General features: G+C 36.0%; 1 protein-coding gene across 1 annotated transcript in view; it reads right to left on the bottom strand.

Annotated features, from left to right (window-relative positions):
* The window catches only part of BCAS3 (BCAS3 microtubule associated cell migration factor), a 789343-nt gene that overhangs the window by 344563 nt on the left and 419577 nt on the right, over positions 1-25203 (bottom strand). The window contains exons 22-23 of the mRNA XM_044003231.1: positions 13106-13206; positions 10159-10355 (exon numbers count right to left, since the gene is read on the bottom strand). Coding sequence (XP_043859166.1) covers positions 10159-10355; positions 13106-13206 — 298 coding nt within the window. The remainder of the gene's footprint in view (positions 1-10158; positions 10356-13105; positions 13207-25203) is intronic.

The raw sequence follows: 25203 nt of genomic DNA, 5'->3' as shown, positions 1-25203 counted from the left end.
TATCTCTCTCTCTCTTTTTTTTTTAGTGAGGCAATTGGGGTTAAGTGACTTGCTCAGGGTCACACAGCTAGTAAGTGTTAAGTGTCTGAGGCCGGATTTGAATTCAGGTACTCCTGACTCCAGGGCCGGTGTTCTATCCACTGCGCCATCTAGCTGCCCCCGATACTATTATCTCTTGAAGCACTTGGTACCTTGCCCATAGTAGATGCTCAATAAATATTCAAAGCATTGACTAAAATTTGTTTTGGAACATTTCATGAGAAGGAACTACATGAGTGTGAGGGTAGAAGAAGGGGGAAGGGTTGTTCCTCAGAAGTGATGAAAGCACAATTTTCTTTTTCCAAGAAATGAACAAAATACCATAATCAAGTATAGCTTCTATACTTGAAAAGTGTGTAGTATGAACTTTCTCAAAGTGTAAACAGATCAATTAAACAAGGCCTTACAGAAACCAACCACATAACATTTATTTTATTTTATTTTATTTATTTAAGAGATGGTGTGAAGGGCAAGGGAGAATTTCTAAAGCAAAACTCCAAACCACTAAAAACTATTGGCACTAATTCTGTTCTGAAATTGTTGGCTTGTTTGTATCCTACAGAAACTAGAAAGACAGCCATTCTTACGTTTCAAGATGGCAGTATGAAGAGGTATGAAAAACAAAGACCAAAGATAGAGAAAGCAAGAAGAAACAATATACGCAATAGACGTTTTGTTTTGTTTTAAAGGCAGGAAAATGTTACAGGACACATGCTCCTCTTTTTAGCATGAGTCACTCTTTAAGAAGAAACAGAAGGTCTAGCCAACTATACTGGTGGCTTTGCTTTGTTCTAAAGAGATATTATTGCTGATGGCAATGTGGCAGGTAAAAACATATTTCCATCATATGGTGGATTATTTGCCAAAAGGAATACAAGAAAAAAGGTTAACTGAAGCCATTTCTTAGTTTCAAATCAAAATGAGAATTTTCCCCAGAATTTTCACTGGTAAACAGGCAAAAAAAGGGGCATTTAGGAATTTTGTTTAGCATGGCAACGACCCCTTTTAGTTAACAGAGACTAACATACTAAGCTGTGGGATAGCAAGTTAATTTGCTAAAGAACACTGAGATCATGAAAGCTACTTTACAAAAAGAGGATAGGAAAAACTAATAAAAAATCTATGGATTGCATATATCTTGGACTACAATCCTCACAACAAGTAGGTTAGAAAATCCACAGGAAAAAAATACAGATAAAATTTAATACGGAGTTTCTCCTTTGCTTTTTCCTCTAAAATATTTTATCATTAATGTATCATTTCAGTAACTTGAAAGAGTAAACAATATTCAGATAGAATTTTCAGATGATATTTAATTGGAAGGTGATGCCAACATCAAAAGGTCAGAAAACAGGATACAATCAGACTTCAAGCAATTAGAAATCCAAGAAGTACATCATAAAACAAAATCATTTGGAGAAGTATCTTACAATCTACATTTAGAGAAATATGATCAGAAACACAAATATTCACTGGGAGCAAGAGAGATGCCAAGGGATGATAGGGAATCATGAACTGCAGTGAAAATAAGCCTACAATAGGATACTACAGCAATTAAACATGAATTAATTAAAAAAACAAAACAAAACCCAGTGGCTAAAATGACTCTAATTTAGGTAAGAGTCTATGTTACTCCATGCAAAGACTCAGAGAAAGAGAAAGTACACAGGAGCCACGAATTTTGGGGTCCTGAATTGTAAAGATCTGAAAACATCTGAATAGTTTGAAAGAGATCGCTAATAGAGTGAAAGCTTCAGAATACAAATGACAGACAGCTCAGCACTTATTTAACATTCCTTAGTATAGTGTCCCTAAAGAAAGGGAACTTTAAAAAGTGACCTGAGAAGAGAGCAAAGAAAAAGGAAAAAGACTCACACATACAAAAATATTTATAGCAACTCTTTTGGGTGGCAAAGAAGTGGAAACTGAGGGAATGCCCATCAACTGAGGAATGACTGAACAAGTTATGGTATATGAATGTTACAGAATACTACTGTGCTATAAGAAATGATGAAGAGGATTGTTTCTGAAAAACCTGGAAAGAATTATATGAATAGATGCAAAGTGAAGAGAGCAGAACCAGAACAATTCCTACAGTAACAATATTGTAAAGACTTAGTAACTATGATCAATTCAATGATCCACTACAATTCCAAAGGACTCAAGATGAAAAATAGAGAATTGATGGGTTTGGAATACAGATTGGAGCATATTTTTTTTCTCTTCCTTTCTTCATCTTTTTTTCAGAACATGGCTAATATAAAAATACTTAGCATGATTTCATACGTGTAATGAATATTGTATTTCTTGACTTTTCAGGGGTGAGAGAGGGGTGGAGGGAGGGAGATTTGAAATTGAAAATAAATTTTTAAAATGTTTTTAAAAATTACCTGGAGGTATCAATTATAGGAGGAACTAGATGACTAATTCAATTAAAAAATTCTAATGTGCCAACTTTATGCAAGGCATTTTGGGAATTAGATAAAGATAAAAGACAACAGTCCTAGATCTTAAAGAGCTTATATTCTATCAAGGTTGATAAGACACAGATAAAAATAAATATAATCCAAACCAGAATTTGTTTCAGTGTACAGGAGCAGTCAAAGAGTAGCATGAGAATATCAAAGGACTAATGATAAAGCATACTAACGACCTCCAAAGAAAGAACTGATATTGATTGAACACAGACTGGACCATGCTATTTTTCACTTTCTTTTTTCCCCCCTTCTATTCAAGTTATCTTATACAAAAGGACTAATGTGGAAATGTTTTACATAATTACATATGTATAGCCTATATCTCATTGTTTACCACCTCAGGGAGGGGGAGAGAAAGGAGGAAAGAAAGTATAGAATTCAGAACTCAAAATTTTAAATAAAAATGCTTATTATTTAAAAAAAAAGAAATGCTATAAAGATTCACAGAAGCATAGACTTGTTTACAATGTGGTATAAGAAAATACAGCTACCTGTTATACAATTTTTTTTCTTAATAATAATAATAAATTTATTTATTTAGAATTTCTCCAAGTTACATGTGAAAACAAATTTTTTCACATTGTTTTGTTTTGTTTTTTAGTGAGGCAATTGGGGTTAACTGACTTGCCTAGGGTCACACAGCTAGTAAGTGTTAAGTGTCTGAGGCCGGATTTGAACTCAGGTCCTCCTGACTCCAGGGCCGGTGCTCTATCCACTGCGACACCTAGCTTCCCCCCACATTGATTTTTTAAAATTTTGTGTTCCAAATTCTCTCCCTCCCTCCCTCCCCACCCCTCCCTAAGAAATCAAGCAATTCAATATAAGTTATACATATGCAGTCATGCAAAACATCTCCACATTAGTCAGGTTGTAAAAGAAAACAGACAAAATAACTTTAAAAAGAGGCACTAACAAAAAAAATTATACTTCAATCTATATTCAGATACCATCAGTTCTTTCTCTGTAGATGAGTTGCATTTTTCATAAGTCCTTCTGATAGCATCCTGCTCATCATTTCTTTCACAGTTACTATTGCTAACTGTATTACCCTCCTTGATATTTACACTATTTTCTATCTTCTTTCACCCTATTCCTCCTCAAAAGTGTTTTGCTTTTTACTGCCCCCTCCCCCAATCTGCCCTCCCTTCCTTCACCTCTCTCCCCTTACCCCCTTCCCCTCCCACTTTCCTGCAGGGCAAGATATATTACTATACCCACTTGACGGTGTATGTTGTTCTCTCTTTGAGCCAGTTCTGATGAGAGTATGGTTCACTCACTCCCCCACTCCTTCTCCATTTTGCCTCCACTCTATACGCTTTTTCTTGTTTCTTTTATGTGAGCTACTTTACCTCATTCTACCTCTCCCTTTCCCTTTCTTCCAGTGCATTTCTCTCACCCCTTAATTTTATTTTAGAGGTGTCATCATGGGGCAACTAGGTGACACAGTGGACAAAGCACCAACCCTGGTCCCAGGAGGCCCCTAACCCAAATCTGGCCCCAGACATAAGCCACTCAACCCTGCCTGCCCCACCAAAAAAAAAAAAAAGATAAAAAAAATAAATGCTTTACTGATATCATTCCTTTATATTCAATTCATACCTGTGCCCTTTGTCTAAGTATATTCTTTCATCTCTGTTGTATAATTGTAAAGACTTGGGGTTATCTCTTTCTTTTTTAAAAATAAAATTAAACTTTTTTTTTGGTGAGGTGATGAGAGTTAAGTGACTTGCTCAGGGTCACACAGCTACTGAGTGTCAAGTGTCTGAGGCCAGATTTGAACTCAGGTCTTCCTGAATCCAGGGCCCTTGTTTTATCCACTGCACTACCTAGCTGCCCCATAAGTTAAACTTTAAAAAATAGCATGATGGGAAACAACTTTTATGTCCAGTACTTCTGATAAAGGCCGCATTTCTAAAATATATAGGGAACTAAATCAAATTTATAAGAATCCAAGTCAATCCCCACTTGAGAAATGGTCAAAGGATATGAACAGGCAGTTTTCTGATGAAGAAACCAAAGCTAACTATTCCCATAAGAAAAAATGCTCTAAATCTCTAATGATTAGAGAGATGCAAATTAAAACAACTCTGAGGTACCACCTGACACCTATCAGATTGGCTAAAATTACAAAAAAGGAAAATAATAAATGCTGGAGAAGCTGTGGAAAAATTGGAACACTAATGCATTGTTGGTGGAGCTGTGAACTGATCCAACCATTCTGGAGACCAATTTGGAATTATGCCCAAAGGGCTATAAAACTGTGCATACCCTTTGACCCAGCAATACCACTTTTGGGTCTTTTGCCCAAAGAAATCATGGAAAGAGGAAAGGGACCCACATGTACAAAAATATTTATAGCTGCTCTTTATGTGGTGGCAAGGAATTGGAAGTTATGGGGATGCCCATGAGTTGGGGAATGGCTGGACAAGTTGTGGTATATGAATGCAATGGAATACTATTGTGCTGTAAGAAACAATGAGCAGGAGGAGTTCAGAGAAACCTGGAGGGCCTTGCATGGGCTGATGATGAGTGAGATGAGCAGAACCAGAAGAACACTGTACACAGTATCATCAACATTGTGTGTTGATCTACTGTGATGGACTATATTCTTCTCACCAATGCAATGGTACAGAAGAGTTCCAGGGAACTCATGATAGAAGAGGATCTCCAAATCCAAAAAAAAAAAAAAAAGAACTGTGGAGTATAGATGCTGAATGAACCATACTATTTCTTTTGTTTTTGGTGCTGTTGTTTTTCTATTTTGAGGTTTTTCACCATTGCTCTGATTTTTCCCTTATAACATGACTAATGCAGAAATACGTTTAATGTTATTATGTATATACACACACATACATATATATATATACATACATACATACATACATACACACACACACACACACACACACATAACCTATATCAGATTACCTGATGTCTAGGGGAGGGTGGGGGAGGGGAGGGAAGGAGAAAAATCTGAAATTGGAAAGCTTGTATAAACAAAAGTCGAGAACTATCTTTACATGTAACGGGAAAAAAAAATACTTTATTAAAAAAAATAGGGGCAGCTAGGTGGCGCAGTGGATAGAGCACCGGCCCTAGAGTCAGGAGTACCTGAGTTCAAATCTGGCCTCAGACATTTGACACTTACTAGCTGTGTGACCCTGGGCAAGTCACTTAACCCCAACTGCCTCACTAAAAAAAAAAAAAAAAATAGCATGAAAAGTTTGAGAAATGAAGGATCACTTCTTTGGCGTGGGGGGAGGGTGTTGATAAAAGAAGTTTTTATGGGCTAATGGAAGAGAAGAATTCCAGGTGGAAATATGGAATGAGTTCATTCCAGACAAAATGTAGATGGCTTTTGTGGAAATGCAAAGAAGTGGGAGAAGGAAGAACAAAACTAAATCAAATTTATAAAAATAAGAGCCATTCCCCAGTTGATAAATAGTCAAAAGATATAAACAGGCAGTTCTTAGAAGAAGGAATCAAAGCTATCTATAATAATATGAAAAAATACTCTAAATCACTATTGATTACAGAAATGCAAATTAAAATAATTCTGAGGTATCACATGCCACCACACTAACAGGAGAAAAAAAAAAGAAAAGGACAAATATTGGACAGGATGTGGAAAAATTAGGACACTAATGCACTGCTGGCAGAGTTGTGAACCGGTTCAACCATTCTGGAGAATAATTTGGAATTATGCTCAAAGGGCTATAAAACTGTGCATAACATCTGACTCAGCAACACCAGGTCTCAAGTGATCAAAGAAAAAGAAAAGGAGATCAATTCAGAAAGCTATAGACAGATAGATACATGGATACATACATATACCTATGCACACACATATGTGTAAAGCAGTTTTTTTGTAATGGGAAAGAATTGGAAATTGAGGGGATGCCCATCAATTAGTAATGGCTGAAGAAGTTGTGATATATGATTGTGATGGAATGGAGTGGGGTGGTTTCAGAAAAACCTGGAAAGACCTATATGAATTGATACAGAATGAAGTGAACAGAACCATGAGATTATTGTACAAAGTGACAGCAACATCATAATGGTGATCAACTATGAATTAGCTACTCTAATCAATACAATGATCCAAGAAAATTACAAAGGATACATGATTAAAAATGCTATCAACCTTCAGAGAATACTGATGAACCCCAAGTATGAATTAAAGTATAATCTATTTTTGTGGGTTTTTTATGGTGTAATATGGCTAATATGATATCACCCTTTATGTCTAAATCATATACCCATTTTAACCTTATCTTGGTATACGGTATGAAATATTGGTCTAGGCCTAGTTTCTACCAAACCACTTTCCAGTTTTCCCAGCAATTTTTGTCAAATAGTGATTTGTTTCCCCAAAACTTGGATCTTTGGGTTTATCAAAAACTAGATTACAACGTTCATTTCATATTCTGTATTGTGTAACTAATCTATTCCACTGATCAACCAGTCTACAGGGTGGGCCAAAAGTCACAAAGGGGTTTCAATATTAATAACTCCTTTATTTTTTGTTTTAATTTACAATACCATAGCATCATGTACATATATAGGAAATGAATTTACTTTATGTGAAAAGTCAAATCTCGTAAATGGCAAAAAATAAAGAAAAAATAATTTTCAGAAAGTTATTAAAACATTGTGACTTTTGGCCCACTTTGTATCCCATGGTGAGTAGCAGATTGTTTTGATGATTACTACTCTGTAATATAGTTTTAAATCTGGATGTGCTTGTCTTCACAATTTTTTTTCATTGATTTCCTTAATATTCCTTTTGTTCTTTCAGATGAATTCTGTTGTTATTTTTTCTAGCTGTATAAAAGAATTCTTTGGTAGTTTGATTGATATGGCACTGAATAAGCAAATTAATTTAGGCAGAATTCTAATTTTCATTACAGTGACTTTGCCTACTCATTAGCGATTAATATTTCTCTAATAGTTTAGATCTGTCTTTTTATGTGTGAAAAGTATTTTTATATATAATGCATCAGTGTACCATTTTTCTTCATTCCCTCTAACATTTGTCCTTTTCTTTTTCTGTCATGTTAGCCAATCTGATAATTGTTAGGTGGTACTTTGGCAGGCAGACTCCCAAGTATTTTATGTTGTCTGCAGTAAATTTAAATGGAATTTCTCTTACCATCTCTTTCTTCAGGGTTTTGTTGGTAATATATAGAAATGCTGACATTTTATGTGGGTTTATTTTATATTCTGTAACTTTGCTAAAGTTGTTAATGGTTTCACCTAATTTTTAGTTGATTCTCTAGGGTTTTCTAAATATGCTATCATATTGTCTGCAAAAAGTAACAATTGTTTCCTCCTTGCCTATTCTAATTTCTTCAATTGCTTTTTCTTGTCATTACTATAGCTAGTATTTCTAGTACGATATGTTAATAATAGTGGTGATTATGGACATCCTTGCTTCACCCCTGATCTTACTAAGAAGACTTCTAATTTATGCCCATTACAGATAATGCTTGCTTTTGATTTCAGAGAGATACTGCTTACTATTTAAAGAAAAGCTTGATTCCTATGCTTAGTGTTTCTCATAGGAATAGATGTTGCATTTTGTTAAGAGCTTTTTCTCCATCTACTGAGATAATCCTATGATTTTTTTACTGATATGTTCAATCATGCTTATAGTTTTCCTAACATTGAACCAGTTTTGCACTCCCAGTATTCATCCCACCAAATCATAGTTTATGATCTTTGTGATATATTGCTGTAATCTCCTTGCTAGTATTTTATTTAAGAATTTTGTTTCAATATTCATTAAAGAAATTGGCCTAGAGTTTTTTCTGTTTTGGATATTCCATATTAAGATATCAAAACCATATTTGTGTCACAGTAGGAATTTAGTAGGACTCTTATTTTTTCAAATAGTTTATATACTATTGAAATTAATCACTCTTTAAATGTTAGATAGAATTCACATATAAATCCATCTGGTCCTGGGGACTCTTTCTTAGGAAGTTCATTTATGACTTGATCAATTTATTATTCTTTTTTTTTTTGGTTTTTCCTCTTTGGTTAATCTGGGCAATTTATGTTTTTACAAACATTCATCCATGTCACTTAAATTGTCAGTTTTATTTGCATATAATTGGGGAAATTAGCTTTTAATTGCTTTAATTTCATCTTCATTGGTGGTGTATTTATCCTTTTCATTTTTGATAATTATTTTGCTTTCTTCTTTCTTTTTTATCAAATTAACCAATGGTTTATCTATTTTATTGTTTTATTTCCCATGAAACCAGCTCCTGGCTTTATTAATTTAATGTTTGTGTGTTTGTTTGTTTGTTTGTGGGGCAATTGGGGTTAAGCGACTTGCCCAGGGTCACACGGCTAGTAAGTGTCAAGTGTCTGAGGTTGGATTTGAACTCAGGTCCTCTTGAATCCAGGGCCGGTGTTTTATACACTGCACCATCTAGCTGTCCCCTGTTTTGTTTTTTAATTTTTAATTTTATTAATCTCTCTTTTAATTTTCAGGATATATATTTTAGAGGTTAATAGGGGATTCTTAATTTGTTCATTTTCTAGTTTTTAAAAATTGTATCCCCTATTCATTGATCTCCTCTTTCTCTTTTATATTGATGTGTTTAGAGATATACATTTAATCTTAAGTATCAAGTTAGCTGCATCCCACAAATTTTCCTATATTGTATTTGGAGGCAGAAAGTGTAAGAAAAACAAGAAATACCTGAGAAGAGTAACTGGAGAGGTAGAAGGAAAACCAAGAGAGTTATGACACAGAAGTGAGGCGTGAGAGGAAGGGATGCTCAGTAGTGTCAAAAGTTGCAGAAAGGTTAAGTAGAATGAAAACTAAGTATAGGCCACAGTATTTGGTAATTAAAAGATTATGGCTCAGAGAGAGTAGTTTTAGTGGAAAGATGAGGACTATCAGTGAAGAAACAATTGTGGTTAATAAGTAGGTTGCCTCAATTCAAGAATGACTCTGGAAAAGACAGATTTGGTCTTTCAATATGGTAGTGTTTACATGAAAAGAATACTAGTAGCTGACATTTATAGTAGAGTTGGTTTTTTTATAGTTAACTAGCATTTTATGAATGTTACATGTAAACAGTAGTGCAGGGGAAATAGTGCTGAATTTGGAATAGTAGAACCACAGACCAAATTCTGACTCTATTACTTACTACCTGAGGAACCTTAGCAAAGAAATGTTGCTTTCTCAGGCTTCAGGTTCCTTTTTTTATAAAATCAGAGGGCTGAAATAAAAGATCTTGTTCAGAATCTTTAGATCATTGTGAAAGAGCTAGTATTTGAACCAAGGTGTTCTGATTCCAAATCCAGTGTTCCTTCCATTAAACCACATTGTGATGAACAAAATCTGGTAAGCCAAAATAACTTTTAAAAGTTTTAAATTCAGGGGCAGCTAGGTGGCACAGTGGATAAAGCACCAGTCTAGGATTCAGGAGGACCTGAGTTCAAATCTGGCCTCAGACACTTGACACTTACTAGCTGTGTGACCCTGGGCAAGTCACTTAACCCTCATTGCTCAACCCCCCCCCCAAAGTTTTAAATTCTTATTCCAAAGAAATACAAATAAATTTAGGAACTAAGTCCGCAATATTTACCTTGATCTTCAAGACATTCTCTAAATTCTTCTTACCTGAGGCTATTGAGATCCAGGTCATCAGTATCAAAATCCAAAAGGGGCTGGGGAGTGTCACTTGGGCCATGAGATTGAAGCACAGAGGAACTCGATGATATAACTGTGGTTTGGCCAGAAGGGTGAATGGTTTTGAATTGGAACTGGGGACCCATCCAAAGACGTCTATGGGGTCCAGTGTGGGTCACAATTTCAACCTGGAACAGAACAGGCCTAGCTTGATTAAAATATATCCTGCCATGTGCTTTTGTTTGCCATTCATGAAACCACCTCCCACCCTTTACCCTAAGCCCATTTATTCCAGGAAGCCCATCTTAATTAAATGGGAGCATAAGAAGGCACCCATCACTGAACAGCAGTCCTGATTACAGTTTGAAGAGGCAGCCATACCAAAACCCTCTTCAGGATTTCACATAAATAAACAGACATACAAATAATAACCTCCCTCCAAAAAAAAAAATGCCAGAAAGGAGAAATTGCAGCCTGCCTTTTGTTCTCCCTAAGGGCTGTCTTTCCCATGTTCCATACTGTACTTACCACTTTGCAGGCATGCAATGAATCCTACACCTATCAATCCACAGATTAAAAGTAATTCCTTCCCTGAGGACCAAGCTCATGACAAACTTGAAGCTGTTCTTGAACTATCCAAGGAAAAGAAAAGGTCTGAAATAATTCTTAACACCTAAAACCAGTATCTTCCCATCATTAAATATTACTAGGCTTACTCTACTGCTGTCATGCCCCACCTCCCCCACCTCCAAGAACTATTTTTTAAATGAGAAGAGTTAGCTTTTTTTAATTAAAAATTGGATTTTTCTTTTTTTTAAATAGTTCAAAGTTTTTGAAACATAGGGGCATGATAAAAAGCCTTCCTCAATAGCATGTATTATTTGTGCTATAAAGACAGGAAATGCCAATGTGTTTCAAGAATCACATGCTTTAAATGAAGAACACATCCTTAACACTTGTTGAAAGGAAGCAAGGCATAGTGGATAGAGAGCCACCCTTGGAATCTCGTCCTGCCTCTGTCATATACTAAATGTTTGACCTTGGACAGGTCACTTAACCACTTGGTGCATCCAATTCTCAAACTCCCTAAATTGCAGGTGAATTGCTGACCTGTATTAGTAGAATAGGTTTACACAAAAGCAACTGAATATGAAACTGAAATTGGAGGACCAGAACTGCTTACCCTCCCCCAGGACCACAAAATCAAAACTCTTGTTATTTTATTGGGTGCTTTAAAAAGAATTCAAAACATAAGAAAAATTGAACATTATTTTTAAAGGACAAAACTGGAAAACAGATATACGGTAATTTAGGATTTCACAGGGTGCCTAGACCCCAAGTGAAATATATGGGGACCAGAGATGAAGAGGCAATATTTCTTAATGTCCTGAGCTAAATCTACTTCTGAGTACATCAAATGAGACTTTTACTTTCTGCACTTGATGATAAAAATAGATGTGCCATGCATTTGCCTTTGGTTTCTTTACTGAGGCCATATTTCTGTGCTTAAGGTGATTCAATTCTTGGCAAAAGGTAAATTGCAAAGGGAGTCCAAAGGGGGGAAAAAAAAGGCGGAGGCTGTCTTGGAACATCTATATATCTATTGATCTTAAGGTACAACTCAGACTGGCTATGGAAATTTCTGATTCTAACTGCTTACAGGCAATGAGGTAAATTAGGGCAAAGATACAGCATTCTGTGCATTTGAAGCTGGAAACCGTCAGTGTCACAGAGCCAAGAGGTAAACAGATGCCTGCGCAATTTCACAGAGGCAATGGCCAGATGTTCCTATTCATTCTCCTGTTGTGTGCAGGACAAACATATTGTACAGACTTCACACTGACAGCACACATTACCCCCTGTTCTAATTGAAAAGTTGAAGTGAAGGGCAGTATCTTTTCACAGCATTCAGTAAGTGGGGATAACATTTTCAATTTAAAAGCCACCTAGATATAGTGGCCTTAACCCCATGTGATGCTGGGTAAAAGTGGAACTACCAACAGATTCCAGAGGATAAAGCCCTTAGGATTAAAGCCTATAATTCCTGAGGCACAGGTATGCCATTACCTAGGCAGCTCTTCATAGTTCCCCTATTCCCAATCTTCCCACTTTCTCCAGGCCAACCTCCCTGACACATCATTCACTTTTCCCACTGTGCCTAGCCACAATGAATGGAGGGTGGGGTGGGAGGGGGGGATGCACCTGCCTGATGAGAAATCTACTGGATTGGTAATCTGAGATCGACTGCTAACCTCCCCGTGATGGCGTCAGATCCCAAGCAGACAAAACAATGACATTTGTTATAAAGTCATTTGTAATTATATCACATTGCAAACCCACTCAAGATCATTTGACTTCCAATCTTAAAGAAAGGAGACAACTTCACCTGGCAGGGGAAGAGAAGTCAAATGAGGTTGTGACAGATTAGGCTCGTTGGCCAAATGGGAAAAGCAAGAGAGCTTTGCAAGGCTGAGCATTTTGAAGAGAAGGATGTTGTACTTACATACATAATGAAAGTACAGCCCAATCTGTAGGAAGTTTGGTCTCACAGAATAAATCCCAAAGACACTGAATAATAGCTTCACTGTTTTCTTTTAAGGTCAACTCTTTCTCATTTATTTTAACCCTGATGAAAGGGCATTTTAAAGAGCCCATCTGAAATCCAAGCTCCTCAGGGGGTGTAAATACTGGATTGTTCAGAAGATATGCATATTTTATCTTCCATTGTGTAGAAACTAATGCAAGCTATTAAATAACAGTGTGATATCTTTAATTTGAGAGACATTTTGTTAATATATGAAAATCTTAAATAGATTTAATAGTTCCTTCTGCCCTTGACATAACTTGAATCCTGAAAGCAAACCAAAGAGGATAATGGGTTTCCATTTTCCCTTCCATTAACTCCCCAAGACTTATACCTCCTCCCCTCAGTTCCCACCTGGGAAAGCCATTCTTCATCCTCTTGTCCACTGTGGTCTGAGGCTAAACTGTCATAGGATTCATGGCGTGTAATGGGTCCAGGACTTCCAGGAGGAACTACTGTGTAAGAAAAAAAAAAAAAAAGCACAAGTCTTTTAGACCAAAAGGGAGGAACTTGGGTTTGGATCACCAAAGTTCTGACTAAAGTGATGTTCTTCAAGACAACGATGTAAAAGTACAAGGTTCGAAAAAACAACAAAGTCTTGAAAATTAGTAGAATTTGTGTAAATTATCACAATTATTCAGATTATCATGCTGGCTCTAGCTTGAAACATTTATTTGTAAAAACAGGTATATCCCCATGAATTGGAAAATGACTAAAGAAATTATGGTATATGTAATGGAATATTACTAGACCATTAAAAAATAAAAATAAAGAATTACATGGAAGCCTGAGAAAACAAATATGAACTGAATCTGATGCAAGTTGAAAAAAGCAGAACCAGGAAAATAATGTACACAATGACAACAGAAAGTAAATGGAAAGAAACAACAAAAAAATTTAAAATAAACACTAATCAGTATGACATAGTTTGGCTGAAAAAAAGATGGAAATATACATTCTGATTACTATGGATATGTAATATAGCATAAAATGATACTTTAAGTGCTGCTTATTTTTACTTAACAACATTTTATCCCTCTTTATTCTTTGTAATGAGGTATGACTCTTGGTACAGAGAAGAGATACAGTGGGAAATTAAAATGATGAAAAAATAGATATAAGTACCTTTCCTTAGTTTTTAGGGATATGATGTGGTTTTTTTCCCTATCATCATAATTTCCCCCACCTCTCCATAATTAATTTCCTAGGACCAACAATAATCATTAAAATTACTCAGTTCTTTGACTTCCTTTAAGTGTTCTTTTCACTTCAATTGTTTTATCTTTTGAATATACATCATTATCCTGGTTCTGCTTACCTTACTTTTTCTCATACAAATTTCTTATATTTCTCTGAATTCTTCAAATTATTTACTTCTTCAGTGATATTCCATTACATTTTTATATCACAATTTGTTTAGCTATTTTCCAATAATAGGGCCCTACTTTCTTTCTAGTTGAGGAATTTTGGTGGAAGCAGCACAGAAAAGTGTTATAATATCCATAAGTACTTACTGAGCCCATACTGAAACTTTTATATGAACAAAAGATGCATCAAAAAACCAAGATGACACATTTTCTTCATGTCTCCAGGGTTCTATCACAGGTAATACCATCATTGCCTGAACACCTTGCTCAAGATCCTTGGCACATTCAATTCAACAGAAGAGCTCCAGGAAAGATCAATTACAAAACCTATCCCTGGGCAATAGTAGAACACAAGCCTCAGAGGAACAGATTTCCCAGGCTTCCCGAGCACAATGGCTACAACGGCCTCTACTTACCAAGAGCCCAGATAATGCTCATTTACGCTGGGCTTTGGAAATCAATGCCAGATGTGGAGAAGCCTGAAATCAACCTCCTCAATCATTCTGTAGATACAACAAATGGAGTGCAAAACTGCAATGGGGGGCTAATTATTTCCTGCCTTTCTGGAGAGTTCATTTCATTGTGTCCTTTTCTAGTGTTCTTCAGGGATACCCAAACTACAAGTCTCCTTCCCTGTCTGGGAGGAATCTCTTGGTGTCAGTAACAGATATTCTTCTGCAGGTCACATAACAAACACTCTGTGTTTGTTCTGGCAGAAGAAAGGGGAGAGGAGAAGGTGGGGAAAAGGGATATAGGATAGAAGCAAAAATGCAAGATATTCAACTCATCTGCAGTGAAGTAGAAAAAAACTTCATACAACCCAGTCCCACAAAATTTTCACAAAGTGTTTTTAAAGCAGAGGTATCAAACATGCTGTTCACAATATGCATGAATCAGATTAAAATACAATTGGGAAATATTGAACAAAATTTAAAAAAACACAATAGAACATAGATAATGTTGATCTGTGGTTTTCTATGTTGCCCACAGGGATCCTTATGGTTTAGTGGCCCCCTGAAAAACGTTTATCCTGCTTTACTAGGGAAAATGAACCTGGGCTTCCAGCTGAGATGAAATGGAAGTAGAATATGCAGCTCCCATGTTCCTACTTCATCAAAAACCTGAAACTGAGACCATTTCAAATAATTTCTCAAAATTCAATGAGAAACTACAGCAAGTGACTTCATCTATTCCATCCACTTCATCTGCTTTCCAGATCTATGAAAACAGGGGAAAGTTAAAATAGAAAGAACTCAGCGATCTACTCTTGAAAGAACAGCACAAAGAAAAAGTCATAGAATGCCATAGTCAAATCCAGAGCCTCCATATTAGCTATCTAGAAAGAAGTAGTTGATCTAGTCCAGAACTTCACAAAAAGTCAGCCAGAAGTCTATGGGCAATAGGAAAGGAGATTGATAGCCAAGTCATCACCAGAGAAGGCAAAAAAGCCCAGCTTCTCAGTGAAACCATCAACGGGTCAGAAATATTAATAACCTACAAGACTTTGTTAGAACACCTCCAAGACCCATGATAGTGACATTGGGAGTCCCAAGGATCCAAGTGACATGGAAATACTCAAGACAGGAATAATGCAGGTGTCCAGGGTCTCTGAGGTGCCTAACACTTTGTACTGAGATGTAGGAGAGGGCCCTGAAGATCTAGCATGCTGACCTTCAAAGATTGACAGAGTCCTAACACAGGAGGCGGAGGTCACAATTGGGCAAAAATAAACTAGTGCCACTAAAAGCATAGCAGGAGACAAAACATGGATCAAACAAAAAGCCACAATTCAAGAAATAAAGCTGGAAAGAAGAGTAAACCAAAGAAAACAACAATCCGTATTTTTTAAAATCATTCTCCTGAAAAACAAATTAGCTTGCCAGAACTATGAGCAGAGACAAAAATATGGATTTTCCATATGTACTACTACACACCTGAGATACATGAAGCACTTAATAAATGAATGTTGGCCACTATTGACTGATCAAGAAGTAACAAAGCAAGATTTTTTAAAAAATAAGAAATGGGGCAGCTAGGTGGTGCAATGGATAAAGCACTGGCCCTGAATTCAGAAGGACCTTAGTTCAAATCCAGCCTCAGACACTTGACACTAGCTGTGTGACCCTGGGCAAGTCACTTAACCCTCATGGCCCTGCCAAAAAAAAAAAAAAAAAAAAGAAATGAAAGCTCTGGAGAAAAAAACTGGAAGAATAGCTTAAAAGAGAAAATGGCAAATTTTAAGCAGTTAAGAGACTTCATGAAAACTAGAATATAGAAATCAAGGACTCCATAAGAAAGTAGGAAATATTTAAACAAAATTTTTTAAAAGCTGGAAAAAAAAAAAGGAAAACCATGCAAGATATCTGATACCAAAAACAACTGACCTGGAAAATAGGTCAAGGAGAAGATAGTATGATTATCACCAAACTTGCTGAAAATGATTTATTTTTAAAAACCTCATTTTCTTATCTAAATTGTTGGATTATTTAATCAATTCATATTTAACATAAGGAGAGGGGGGGTTATATTTTCCTCCATTTTTCTCTAATAATGTTTTTTCCCCAAAATTGAGATTTCTCACTCCATCCTCCTTGCTAAACACAGTATGTCTCTTTAGTTATTTTAGCTTTATATTTTAAGGCAAACTTATTCCCACCTATTTTCTTCCCTATTCCCCTCAAGCAACATCTCTACTCCCACAAATTCTGTTAAGCCTTTCTGTAGTTTTGGAGCTTTCTTTATAAGTACCTTATACTAAAAAACTGCTCCTATATCCCTGCAAGGTAGGTGCTATTTTAAAACACATTTACAATTGAGGAAACTGAGGCAGAGGTTCAATGACTTGCCCAAGGTTACACAGCTATCTGAGGTTGGATGGACTTATGTCTTCCATACTCCAAGCCTAGCACTCTACTGTGCCATCTTGCTATTAGTTTTGGGGTTTAAACAAGGAAACTATAATTCAGCAAGGTTAAGTACTTGTTTCGGATTTCTTGGCTTCTAAATGGTGGAGCTGCATTAGGATATAGGTCTTTCAGAGACTAATCTCATGCATCTTCTTCAGAAGAAATACTTCCTTTTCTGGATTAAAAACCCCTGACCCTTGAAACTATCTTACCCTCTTTGTCTCCTCACACATTTTCCTTGTAGGTTCTCTTTTCCTGAAGAAGGGGTTATTTTCCCTTTCACTGTGTGCCTTTTAAACGATTAGAGTACAACACACATTACCCTCTATCAAATTCCTGTACTGATTTTTTTTTGTCTTTAAAAAATGGTATCTGTTAAATGGTATAACTCTCTGGGAGGCAGAGGGGGAGGAACACACTGGGGGAAATTATGACATAAAAAACCCAAAATGTATCAATAAAAACATTTTTTTTGAGTTTGGATGACATATTTCAAGATATCCTAAATGAAGATTTTCTAGATCTATGAAAACAAGAGGGCAAAGTTAAAATAGAAAGAATTCAGCGATCTACTCTTGAAAGAACAGCACAAAGAAAAAGTCATAGAATGCCATAGTCAAATACAGAGCTGCCATATTAGCTATCTAGAAAGAAGTAGTTCAAGGACCAAGCAACCACAGTAAGGATCTCAACAGGACTTCCCAACTTCTCCCATCAATGCAAAGATATCTGAGAATACAGGGTTTGAAAAGGCAAACAATATAGGCTCACAGCCATGAATAACTTATTCTAAAAATCTTAGTATAATCTTATAGGGAGAAAAATTGACTTTTTAAAAGAAGAATTGTCAAGCGTTTGGTGATGAAAAGATAAGTAGGAACTTGGAAATACAAACAGAAAATTCCAGAGAAATTCAGAAAAGTAAATTTATTTGAGCAATTGGAAGAAGTCATATAATGATGTAGTGCTAACTTTCTAATGGGGGAAAGAAACAAGTGTCCCATCAGAATTGTAATGTCTTCAAAGGGTGAAGAGAGTTAAATTTAAAAAGCCAAACATAGATGTCATGGGGCTGGATTGGGTCTGTTCTTAGGATTTTAAGAGAGAAAAGAGAAGGGAGGGCAAAAGGAAGAAGAAAGGGGTGGAATTTGATAATAATAAAGGCATGTGAAAAGAAAAACATACCAATTTGGAAAAAAAAGAGTAGGGGCCAGAAATCAGAGAAACCTCACTCTTATCTGAAATGGATGAAAGATGGCTAAGGATACACATACAGTTTGGTGAAGAAATATATTAGATGCAATAGAAAAACATTCAGGTAGGGGGAAGGAGATATTAAGAAGGATAATACTGGGAGAGAATAGTTGCAAGGGAAACAAACTTTCTGATTCTGAAGAGAAAATTAAAAGAGAGGGGGGGAAAGGGAAAGGGAGAAAAAGAAAGGGGAGGGAGGGAGAGAGGGGGGGAGAGAGAGAGAGAGAGAGAGAGAGAGAGAGAGAGAGAGAAAGAGAGAGAGAGAGAGAACACAAACTGGAATCTACAGGAGTTCCATCAATTGAAGAACACCTGTAAAAACTATAATATGTGACTATAATGCATTATTATCACACTAAGAAAGAAGAAAAACAATTTCAGAAAATTCTGGGTAGTATGAACTGATACAAAGGCTATAGCTCTGTAAAGAAAAGCAACTGAAAAGACTTAAAATTTATGGTCAATGCATTGATCAACCATATCTTCAGAGTACCTAGGAGGAAGCACATTACACACTTCCTGATAGAGGGCAGTCATTCTCAAGGTGTGAAACACATGCATTTTTTTTTTTACATGACCCTTGTATAGATAGATTCAGTTTGCTTCACTATGCTTATTGTTACAAAGGATTTTTCTCCCCTTGGGTTTGTTTTTTTTAGTGAGGCAATTGGGGTTAAGTGACTTGCCCAGGGTCACACAGCTAGTAAGTGTTAAGTGTCTGAGGCCGGATTTGAACTCAGGTACTCCTGACTCCAGGGCTGGTGCTCCATCCACTGCGCCACCTAGCTGCCCCTCTCCCCTTGGTTTTTAATAGTTAGGGAGATTAGAGGGGAGAGGAGGAATTAGAAATAGTGATGCCAAAAAGAACGGGCTATTGAAACTTTTTTTTTTTCAATGAATAGAAGGGAAGGAAAGTTCAACAAGACAGCTTTGAAAATAACATGGAATCTATTTTACACATACCCATGTTTTAAAATTCATCATGAAATAGAGATTCAAGGTTTCATATACAATACCTTGAATTCTGCTACAAATACGGAAATTTTTTTTAAGGCTCGCAATATTTTTTTCTTAAAAAAAAAGAAAATGAACCCATAAGCAATTCAGGCTATCCAACATTGGAGAAACTGGAAATTGGAAAATGTAAGATTTAAGCAATCAGTAGAAAGGGAAGTTCCATTCAAAATAAATGTAAATATATAAAATAACTGGAAGTCAATCTACCAATGTTCATTTTATACTTGTGTAGAAACAATTGTGCAACTCTTTTAGATAAAATTTAAAAAAAAACTTAAAAAGCTGGAAGACATTGCATGCTCATGACTGAGCTATGCTGATATAATAAAAAATGACAATGTTATTGAAGTTAAATATTCAGATTTAGTGCTATACCAATCAAACTACCAAAGGGATAATTTACAGAGCTATGCAAAATAGTAAGTTCATTTGGTAGAACAAATAATCTAGCAAATAAAAGATTTAGCATTTCAAGGGAAGTAATAAAAAGGACGTAATAAAGTGGGAATACCACTTTCATGCTACGAGCTATATTATAAAGCAGTAATAATCAAAACAATTTGGTATTGGTTAAAAAAAAGAGGAAAAATGTTCAACAGAATACCATAAACAAAGAAGAATCCAAAATGAACTCAAGATTTCAGTGTTCAATAAATCTAAAACATAAATTACCTAGGACAATATGACAAAAGCCAAAATTTACATGGTATACTCTACATATATTATCCGATTTGATCCTCACAGTAACCCTTTGAGGGAAGAATGCTATTTTTGACAAGAATTGTAGGATAATTGCAAAGCAATCTGTTGGACAACATTTTATACCACATTCCATAGCAAATTCAAAGAGATTATGTGGTCTGAATATTATAGAACATTCTATTTTTTAAAGGGACAGAGGGGCAGCTAGATGGCACAGTGGTAAAGCACCGGCCCTGGATTCAGGAGTACCTGAGTTCAAATCCGGCCTCAGACACTTGACACTTACTAGCTGTGTGACCCTGGGCAAGTCACTTAACCCCCATTGCCTCACCAAAAAAAAAAAAAAGGGACAGAGATATTTATGATGAGATATATAGATGAAATATATAGTTTTGATTACATCCAATTAAATAGCTTTTATATGAACAAAATTAATGTAAACAGGATAACAGGAAGTAGTCAACTGGAAAAATAATTTTAAATCAACTATCAAAGATTTCTGAGAGATTTGAAATAATGGATATAAAGACAAATAACAAAAATAAATAAGTCCATAAGACCTTCCCAATTAGATAAGTGGTCAAAGAAAATGAACAAAGTAAGCAAGTCAATCAGTCAGTGAGTGAATAAGTATTTATTTATTAAGTGCCTACATCAGAAAGAAAATGAGAAAAGTTCATCAAAATAACCCTGAAGGGGTAGCTAAGTGGAACAGCGGATAGACCACCAGCCCTCAGGAGTACCTGAGTTCAAATCCAGCCTCAGACACTTAACACTTACTAGCTGTGTGACCCTGGGCAAGTCTTAACCCCAATTGCCTCACTTAAAAAAAATAACCCTGAGATTTCATTTCACAACCAGTGAATTGGCAAAGATGACAAAACATAGGAATAAAAACAAAATAAAACAAAACAAAACATGGGAATAGCCAACATTGGAGGGGTTGTGGAAAGATAATGAATTGCTGGCTCTCTCTAAACTGAGCAAAGAAAGTGAAGAAAATATCCATATCTCAACATTATATAATCAGAATTCTAAGAATTTAAGAATTAGAGGGGGACCCCAGATACAATCAATATATAAAAGGTATCCCCAATATTATGTAATCATCAAACATTTATCCTCTGCTTTAGACCTCTAAGAGGGAAGAAACCATCACTTCTCAAGACAGGACATTCTGGTTTTGGACAATTATAATTTTTGAGGGGGGGGGCGGGGCAATGAGGGTTAAATGATCTGTCCAGGTTCACACAGCTAGTAAGTATCAAGTGTCTGAGGCTGGAATTGAACTCAGGTCCTCCTGAATCCAGGGCCAGTGCTTTATCCACTGCACCACCTAACTGCTCCTAATTATAACTGTTAAAGAAATTTTTTCTTAGGACCTACATGAGCTGATGCAATGTGAAATGTACTGTATACAAAATAACAGCAATACTGTAAGATGATCTGCTCTGAATGACTCAGTTATTTTTAGCAATGCAATTATCCAAGACAACTCTGAAGGTCTTATGAAAAATGCAGTTCATCTATAGAGAGAGAACTGATGGTGTCTGAATACCGATTGAAGCATAATGTTTTTTAAATTTTTTTAAATTAATTTATTTAGAATTTTATTTTTCCCAAATTACATGTAAATACAAATTTTGACATCCATTTTTAAAAAAACTTTGTGTTCCAAATTCTCTTCCCCAGTAAATCTGAGGACTTGGAGTGTCTCTAGGACTTACAAGGAGCTCCAAAAGTCACATCTTTCATCAACATGAGAATTCAAACCTAGAAACACTCCAAGTCCTCAGATTTGCTGGGGAGTTTTGTTTTGAGAGATAGTATACTATGGTGGATAGGGTACCAGTGTGACGCCATGAAAACCTGGGTTCAAATTCTGCCTCAGACATATATTAGCTGTGTAATTCTGTGCAAGTCAGTAACATCTCTAGGCCTCAGTTTTTTCATCTTTATAAGGAAAGGGCTGGACTTGAAGGCTTCTGAGTTCCCTTCAAGTGATTCTGACCTTTTCAAGTGATGGAGTAAGGAATCCAGATCTAGGTAAAATAGAGTTACCAATCAAGCCAAGGTGTTATTCTCTAGACAAGACTCAAACTAGTTAGGAATGGCTTGTATTCACCTGGAAGGCATCAAAATACCATCATCATTCTTCCTGATTGCTACAGTGTTAAGGGCAAAAGAGACATCACTTTCTGAATGTACTGAAGTCCATCAGTGTATTGGCATCACTTTCCACTGTGAAGGACAAGTATCTTAGGAATATGCAAATGACAAGGAAAAAGAGCATAAGGGAACAACTATAGAATAATTTCTGATATATTGAAAGAGGCTTGTTCACTATGCCTTATCTTCATTAGCCTTCAAATGCTGGTCAATTCAATAAAAAGCAGGGAATAATAATTTTGCTTCCATGAATACCAAAAATAATATGAAAACAATATTAAAAGATTACATTCTGGGCCTCCAACCAAAAGTAAGGCCATTTTTTATATTTTTTTCACTGAAAAGTAAACAGAGCCAAAACATCAGGGAACAAGTGTCTAGTTATTCCTGACTTCTCTACAATGAAGGGGCCACTTTGGCTGTATTTACACACAGGTATGGAAGTCTTTTGATGGCATCAGATAAAGGCATTTTAAATACAATTTGCTGTGACTTGTATTTTTGTTTCCAATAAAATTGGAAAACTGGTCACATTTCTACCTTCCTATGTATAAGAAGAATAGTATTAGAATAAGTAATCTGGGTATAGAAAAATGTCCAGGGTTTCTCAGCCCTGACATGTGCTCACACTGTTCCAGTAAACCCAATGATTTCCAAACATTCCTTTTCCATCTAACCAAAAACCATATGCTACTACTCTAATTCAGAGGCCTAGAGCTTCAAAAGTGCTGTTCCTACACACAAGCATTGGATAAGTACAGATCAATGAAAAAAGTCAGGGTGGGCAGTTCATTATGGAGCAATCTGGAACCAGATTTTGTTTTTTGAATCTTAGCATTTTTGTGGAAATGGACCGTGTTTACAGCTAATAAGCAAGAGCTAAAAATGACCAAGTGAACATTGTGTTTTGTTGTTTTTTAAACATTGGAAACAAAATAATAATTGAACTTCAGGGCTGACCTCTGCATGTTAGTAAATTTTTACAGCTTTGCTCTTAACCCCAAATAATTTCTGCCCTACGTTAGAGAAATGGAGGTTTGACTATAATCCAAGTGGCATTTTGATAATGCCAACCCAAGATTTACCTGGATTCAATATAAATTAATTTCTAACACTTTGTAGCAAAGTCAAATCACTGTGTGAATTCTTAAAATGATAGGTAAAGTTGCCTATTATTCTTTCTACTGGATTTTATATTTTTTAAATCCTTCTGCACGCTGCCCATCAATCACTGAATATAGATTTTTTTTTTAATGGCAAGGAAGACTATACAGTGTTGTATTTAAGAGGAAGGATACCTAACTATATAACTTCAGATGCTAGAGAAAGTGACAATACAACCCAATAATTTGGCAAATTATTTCATGAGCAGCCATAAGGCTCCCCTAGAATACTCATCTGCTTTAACACTATAGAGACTATATGGATTAATGTTGAGATGCCTGGACACATAGATTTGAATGCTGGCTCCACTAATTTACCACCAGACAAGAGGAAATTTAAACCTCCTGGTGTCACAGGTGTTAGTTTTTTTTTTTTCTCCTGAAGGAATGAGGGCATGACCTCATGAATTAGAAATTAACTACAATGGTATTATTCTTTCTAGGACTCTTTTAAGATGCCCAACATATTGTAAATTGGTGGGAAATGGTTTAACTAGGACACACTCGTTGGCTAATAGGTGTGAGAGTAGTTGCTGACCTTGGCTGAGTTCTCTTAATTTCCCTGGGTCTCAGGTATGAGAGTGTCTGACTCAATGAGCACCAAGGTCCCTTCCAGCTCTAAGTTAATGATCCTAAATCTATGACTCCATGACCTTATCGTTCTATAGACAACCATGTAATTTACATGATATTTGAAAATTCCATTCAGAGGACTAAGAGGTGTTCCTAGATACTCAGAATCAATTAAACTCTCTACTAATCAGGATTGCAACATCCTTAATACACAAGAGATTTAGGTGTTCCTCTAAAAATAATTTGTTGGATAAGCACTTATTAAGTGCCTACTATGTGCCAGTGATGAAATGACACAGGATATTTGTAACTCACTTTCAGATAAACCTGCTTTTTAAATTAAATGAAGAACTGATCTGACATGCAAATGAAAATAAGAGCTATGAGGCCAATGATATATACAAGCTTGATATATACCTCTACACAAAAGAATCCAGTGTTTACTAATCCACATCTAGAGATACTTCTTTATTCTAAAAACAGCAATGGGAAAAATCTCTTTGGACATGGTTTGCTCTTGCCTTTCCTTCCCCATGTCTCTTGAACTCTGTCATAAATTCTGTTGCCTGCAACAGTGGACACCATCAAGGGCACAGCTGATGGACTGCAGACTCCCCTGACACTTGAACTCTGTTAACTCATTGCTTGACTACAGCAGATGTTCAGGGGCTGTTCTGCACCTCATCCCAACCTAGTCCCTGCTATTCTCCCATGAATATATTAAAAAGCCCATCCCAACCTATTCACTTCAGTTCTCCCAGGAATGTAAAAGCCAACAATAGCAAAGTAATTTGCTTCTAAATAATAAAGGGAAACAAGGATGACAATGAGCTATAGGAGATAAGGCCATCAAACAAATACCTACTTTTAAAAAAAACACTCAAATGTTTTCCTAGAACAGGATCTGTAGGTTGTTTTTGCAGTAGGCAATAAAGGTGAATATTTGAATGGCCCATGATTTAGGTAGAGGGGGCAATTCACACTGAAAAATAGGCTTTGTTAAAATAGAGGAATATAGAATAAGTTCTGTGGGATAAGGACACAGCAGAGATCCCTCTAGTAAACTCAAGTTCTTAGGGAAAGTCTGAAACAAACAATGCTAGTGCAGCATTACTCAGTCCTCTAGATTATTTAGGGGAACAACATTCCTTTTTCCAGCAAAAGAGAAATTTGTGAGCTGGATGACATCATGCTGCCTTGAATGAAACAGCTTGGGCTCAAAGTTCACCCAAAGGCCAACAATGATAAACCCTCAGCTGAGGCCAAACTTCAATATATTTTTGGTATTTATTAAAAACAGA

The sequence above is a fragment of the Dromiciops gliroides genome, chromosome 4 (genome assembly GCF_019393635.1).
Source record: "Dromiciops gliroides isolate mDroGli1 chromosome 4, mDroGli1.pri, whole genome shotgun sequence".
NCBI lineage: Eukaryota > Metazoa > Chordata > Mammalia > Microbiotheria > Microbiotheriidae > Dromiciops > Dromiciops gliroides.
This window is presented reverse-complemented; position numbering and strand designations above follow the sequence as displayed.